This window comes from Dendroctonus ponderosae, unplaced genomic scaffold (genome assembly GCF_020466585.1).
Source record: "Dendroctonus ponderosae isolate FM_Combo_2020 unplaced genomic scaffold, Dpon_F_20191213v2 Dpon_F_20191213_12, whole genome shotgun sequence".
Lineage (NCBI taxonomy): Eukaryota > Metazoa > Arthropoda > Insecta > Coleoptera > Curculionidae > Dendroctonus > Dendroctonus ponderosae.
Window position 1 is genome coordinate 2,099,286 of NW_026017316.1, and position 5,852 is coordinate 2,105,137.

Here is a 5,852-nt window from a genome sequence, read left to right on the forward strand (position 1 = left end):
CCGAAACGTATTTTAATTGATAAATAAAGACAATAAATGACTGAAACCCAGGAATTAATTTTGATTTGGAATTGAAACACAGTCAGGAAAGTATATGCAAATTAAAATAAAAAAAATCGTTGATAATTTGTTTTAATTAAATTTGCACATTGCACATAGGAAAATCACTTAAGCCAACCGCTATCTGTTTGCTCAATAATACATTTTTATTATTAATTCGACGACTACCGAGCGCACATTTAAAAAATAATTTCGTATTGTACAGGGTGTCCCAAAAGCTCTAAAGGTATCAGTTGCGTTTTTTTTTTAATGGAATGTCCTGTATATTCTTGCATTTTTCGATTCGCTGAATAAAATAAGTGTCTGTTTTAATAAGGTTTATAACACCTAAATCTTAAGGTTTTTTAAATAATACGAATTTAATCAAAACATAATCTAAATTTCACGTGTCAAATACTTTAGAAGTATTTAAGTTATTTAAGCGTAATTTATAGTGAAGGTGAAGTGAAGGTCAGGTGACCACACCCACATATGCGAAATTTGACGAGTTTGCCCGAACTGCGCTCGTGAGCAGGGTTGCCAGGTCTAAAAATCGAGTTTTCAGTTCGCGGTTGATTCATTTTATGTTTGAAAAAGTCTGCCATTACCCACGTACTTTGATCATGAATGGAAATATGTTGCATTATTTTAAGTAATTTTATTTGCAACTTTTCGGTAGATTCCGTGACAAATCGGTAGACCTGGCATCTCTGCTTAACCGGTAATATAATACGCCCACGATCCCCACTATTTGCCCCTCCTGCGCTGCTTTAGTTCGGGGTGCGCGCCGCAGTGGCGCAATGGTAGATTGCGGCGCTCTCTCAACTAGTCGCTGGTCTGACATGACAGCCAGGTGGCACAAAAAATCGCAAAAATTCCCCAGATCACGGCGTCGTCCCGATGTTGGTCAACCTGGTGGAGACCGATGACGTCGAGCTGCGCCAACACTTGGCCTCGGCCATCGCCTACTGCTGCGCGTGGGGCTCCAACTGCAAGGAATTTGGCAGGTACGCGTCAAACCGGCTGGCGCCATCTAGCGGCTATCGGGTTTTTTGCGCAGATTGGGCGCCATCACGCCATTGGTTCAGTACATGGCGGACGGGGAACCGGCCGTGCATCGAACCACCGCCCTCGCCCTCTTCCACCTGTCGAAGAACCCGTTCAACTGCATCACAATGCACGAGAGTGGCGTGGTTCCGTTTCTGCTCAAGGCGGTCTCTGCCACCGACTGGAAGCTGCAGGAGGCGGCCGCCGGCTGTTTGGCCAACATCCGCAAGCTGGCGCTCGAGGCGGAGACGGTGCATTTGGTGCGGAACCCGCCCGACACGGACGACGACGCCGACTGATTGTGTGAACTGCCATGACGTCACGGTCACTACTGGCTGAATTAAAGGTGGTTGTGGTCGAGCGGGCGTTTTTTTCACTTGCCCTGATCAGCCTGAGGAGCTTTTAGCCGCACTCGCTCGCTTGGTTTGGCTAAAGTTGACCTTGAGGAGGTCCATAATCAACTCCCCCGCATGACTTTTGAAGACGTGATAATGCGCAGAGGCTTCCTAGAGGCCCTCTGCTCATCATCCGCATATAGGGACACCTCCAAAATGCAGGGGGGAGTTGATTTGGAGCCGGTTTGCTCATCGCGGTTCGGTTGTTTTTGACGTTTTCTGCACAGTGATAATTGGGTTTAATGGGGCATTTTCAGGGTTTTGAAAAGGTTTTGGAATTTTCCGAATCGGGCCCCAAATAGCCGAGATACGCCCAAAAGAATTTTTTTTAAAAAATCATTTTTTTGTCAAAAAATTGGCAAATATCGATCTTCCGCGTGGCCTGGAGGCCTTTTAACCGAATGAGCGCGTTCAGGTTGGCTCATGTTGACCGGGCCGCGACTTTAAAGGTCCAAAATCAACTCCCCCGCTTGACTTTTGACAAAGTGATAATGTGCAGAGGGTTCATAGAGGCCCTCTGCCCATCATCCGCATATACGGGCGCCTCCAAAACACTGGGGGGAGTTGATTTGGAGCCCATTTCCTCCTCGCGGCTGGGTTTGTTTTGACGTTTTCGGCAAAGTGATCAATGAGTTTTAAGGGAAATTTTCAGGACTTTGAAGGGGTTCCGGAATTTTTCGAATCGAACCCCAAATAGCCGAGTTACTCCCGAAAGTGGCGCAGGGAAAAATTCGATTTTTTTGGCGAAAATTTGGCAAATATCGATCTCCCCGTAGCTTGAATACCTTTTAACCCCATTCGGGTGTTCAGTTTGTCCTAACTTGACCTGGCCGAGACTTTAGAGGTCCAAAATCAACTCCCCCGCTGGACTTTTGAAAAACTGATAATACGCAGAGGGTTCCTAGAGGCCCTCTGTCCATCATCCGCATATAGGGACGTCTCCAAAACACAGGGGGCAGTTCATTTGGAGCTCATTTGACGTTTGACGTTTTCGGGAAAGTGATCAATGAGTTTGAAAGGCTTGGCCAACACCCGCGAGATGGCGCTCGATGCGGCAACGCTGCATTTGGTGCGGAACCCGCCCGACACTGACTGATTATGTGAACTACCATGACGTCACTGTCACTACTGGCTGAATTAAGCCTGGTTGTGGTCGAACGGGCGGTTTTTTTTCACTTACTCTCATCAGGGCGAACTTCTGGTCGTCGTCCAGGACCAATCGGGTGGCGGAGCTCATCGTCGATCGTCAACAGCTGGAACCACCAGTGAACTGATGCGTTGCGACGGTGAAAGTGGAACCCGTTCAGATGGTTGGGTTCCGGCGGTGACCTTGAGCGACTGGTTTTCTCGGGGAAAGTTTGTGGTTCGGGCCAGTGGCGTCCCATCAAGCTGTTTACGACCGGGGGAAAGTGATGGTTCCATGGGTACCGCGCGGGGAGTTTTTGCACTTTGGCAGTTAATTTCGTCCATAGTGGCGTTAGAGGGGGGTTTGGGGCAAAAGTGCTGGGGGTTTTTTGGGGGTTTTTGCTCGCTCTTTCCAGTGGCGTGCTCGGGGTTTTTGCAGCTTTTGGCGTTTTGGAGATATTGGGGTTTTTTGGGTAAAATCGCCAGTGGCGTGCCCGGATTTTGCGCAGCGTTTGTCGGTTGGGAGTTTTTTGCATTTTTGGCAAAAAAAGTTTGTGGCGTTTTTGTCGCAAACCCGTTTTTTGGGGGTTTTCGCTCGCTCTTTCCAGTGGCGTGCTCGGGGATGTTGCAGCTTTTTGCGTTTTGGAGATATTGGGGTTTTTTGGGGAAAATCGCCAGTGGCTCGCTTAGGGGGCGTTTCACCGCAAAAGTGACTATGGGTTGTTTTGGGCGGCTTGAGCCCCTCTGTCCAGTGGCGTGCCCGGATTTTGCGCAGCGTTTTTCCGTTGGGAGTTTTTGCATTTTTCGCAAAAAAAGTTTGTGGCGTTTTTCTCCCCAACCCTTTTGTAGCCCGTTCAGGCTTTTTACCTACGGGGGAAAGTGAGGGTTCCATGGGTACCACGCAGGGAGTTTTTGCACTTTGGAAGTTAATTTCGTCCATAGTCGCGTTAGCGGGGGGTTTGGGGCAAAAGTGCTGGGGAGGTTTTTTAGGGGGTTTTGCTCGCTCTCTCCAGTGGCGTGCTCGGGGTTTTTGCAGCTTTTTGCGTTTCGGAGATATTGGGGTTTTTTGGGTAAAATCGCCAGTGGCTCGCTAAGGGGGCGTTTCACCGCAAAAGTGACTATGGGTTGTTTTGGGTGGCTTGAGCGCCTCTGTCCAGTGGCGTGCCCGCATTTTGTGCAGCGTTTTTCCGTTGGGAGTTTTTGCATTTTTCGCAAAAAAAGTTTGTGGCGTTTTTGTCCCAAACCCTTTTATAGTCCGTTCAGGCTTTTTACCTACGGGAGAAAGTGAGGGTTCCATGGGTACCACGCAGGGAGTTTTTGCACTTTGGAAGTTAATTTCGTCCATAGTCGCGTTAGCGGGGGGTTTGGGGCAAAAGTGCTGGGGGGGTTTTTTGGGGGTTTTTGGTCGCTCTTTCCAGTGGCGTGCTCGGGGTTTTTGCAGCTTTTTGCGTTTTGGAGATATTGGGGTTTTTTGGGGAAAATCGCCAGTGGCTCGCTTAGGGGGCGTTTCACCGCAAAAGTGACTATGGGTTGTTTTGGGCGGCTTGAGCGCCTCTGTCCAGTGGCGTGCCCGGATTTTGCGCAGCGTTTTTCGATTGGGAGTTTTTGCATTTTTGATTTGGAAAAATCCCCCCACCGAGCCCCCTGGCGGCAGAATTTTGAAACTTTGGGACCCTATAGAGCAAGGTGGGCTCTATCCAGCCAGCGACCGCCCACGGCTCTATCCGGCGCAAAAGGGCGGCTAATGAAGCGCGAAGGCGCAACGCAGCTGCACGCTCGCCTCTAATACCCCTGCTCAATTTCCTGCTCAATGGCGTTGAGCAGGAAATTGAGCCGATTGGAGCAGGTGCATTAAACGCCCGAACTTCACCGCCGCCCATAAATATTCGGCCAACTGCAAGACATCGGGCGATAAATCGGCCAGAGGCTCCGACAGCAGGAAGCAATGATTCCTAATAAAGCTGTCGGCGTTTTCCCCAATAGTTTCCCGAATTCCAGACGGAATTTTCCGGGATTAAAGCCCCGATTGGTCGGCAACAGGCGGCCGCCCACGCGGTCGCCCTTTGCGTACTTTTCATCAGGAGCCGCTTGATCCACTCTTTGTGCATGGAATCCTGCTAATCGGGGCTCAGTCGGCTTAAAACTTGCGCGCATAAAAGTGCGTTGATTCGCGGAAGTTCCCCCTAATGAGGAAACTTTGGCCGGAAACTCCCATCATGTGCCGATTAATAATTTAAGCCGGCTGGAGCTCCCGTTATACTTTCGCGGCCATCCGATCTCCGAAAGGCCGCTAATTTCATTAGAATCCGGCCAACTTCCCCTGTATGTGTGTGTGTGTGGAAGGGAAACTTTCCGGGAGTTTTCAATTGTCGCTGGTCAAGTGGGGCTTGCATGAGCATCGGCCAGTTTTCAGTTAAAGTTGCCCCCGTTTCGGATTCGGGTGCCATCAGGCTGGTGTCGTCCGCGCATAATTCGCCTGCACTCCCCATGGAGCCGCAGGCTTGCTCTATCAGCCCCCGTTGGGTTTTTGACTGGGGCTCCGACCGTTTAGGAGCAATCGATTTTTTAAACCTGCGTGACATGGTTGGGTTAGATCGGGTCGCCCTTTGCGAAAACTCCCTTAGGGGGGGCGGCAAAAACACATTTTCTGCTGCCGCCTTTAGAGGAAGCTCCGCCCTTTCAGCCCATTTAATGCTTTTTGCCCAATCTGGTCGGAGTTGGGGGGAATCGAATTTCTTGTGTGTGTAAACCTGGGGGTTGACGCTGGTAAACGAGTGTGGCCCCAAAGTCAATTTTTTTTCGCTCAACAACTGCTGCCGATCAACCAACGCTGCTGCCTCTAGTAAAAAGAACAGCTCTTTGGCTCTGCACAGAAAAAGTTTCGTTCCTCTATATACAGAGGGTTTCAGTGGGGAATTTTTCGAAAATTCCCTTAGGTGACGCTGATAAACGAGTGTGGCCCCCAACTTCAAAAATTTTTTGCGCAAAATCTGGAGCTGCTTGGCTGGCGGCTCTGCTTCCATTAACTAGAGCCGATGCTTCTTGATAACAGAGAAAAAACCGCATTCTTCTAGATGCCGATGTAATCAGTGGGGAATTTTTTGAAAATTGCCGTGGTTGACGCTGGTAAACGAGTGTGGCCCCAAAGTCAATATTTTTTCGCTCAAAAACTGCTGCCGATCAACCAACGCTGCTGCCTCTAGTAAAAAGAACAGCTCTTTGGCTCTGCACAGAAAAAGTTTCGTT

The 5,852-nt window shown here is 49.4% G+C and overlaps 2 protein-coding genes across 2 annotated transcripts in view; one reads left to right on the forward strand and one right to left on the reverse strand.

Moving 5' to 3' along the window:
• The window catches only part of LOC109537638 (armadillo repeat-containing protein gudu), a 5,585-nt gene extending 4,139 nt beyond the window's left edge, over nt 1–1,446 (forward strand). Inside the window, exons 7-8 of the mRNA XM_019904443.2 lie at nt 923–1,046; nt 1,100–1,446. Of these exons, the coding sequence (XP_019760002.1) occupies nt 923–1,046; nt 1,100–1,385 (410 nt within the window). The 3' untranslated portion in view covers nt 1,386–1,446. The remainder of the gene's footprint in view (nt 1–922; nt 1,047–1,099) is intronic.
• Nucleotides 1–2,795, reverse strand: part of LOC109537639 (SEC14-like protein 2) — an 8,954-nt gene extending 6,159 nt beyond the window's left edge. The window contains exon 1 of the mRNA XM_048663119.1: nt 2,662–2,795. Within this exon, the coding sequence (XP_048519076.1) occupies nt 2,662–2,718 (57 nt within the window). The 5' untranslated portion in view covers nt 2,719–2,795. The remainder of the gene's footprint in view (nt 1–2,661) is intronic.
• Between the last annotated feature and the right edge of the window lie 3,057 nt (nt 2,796–5,852).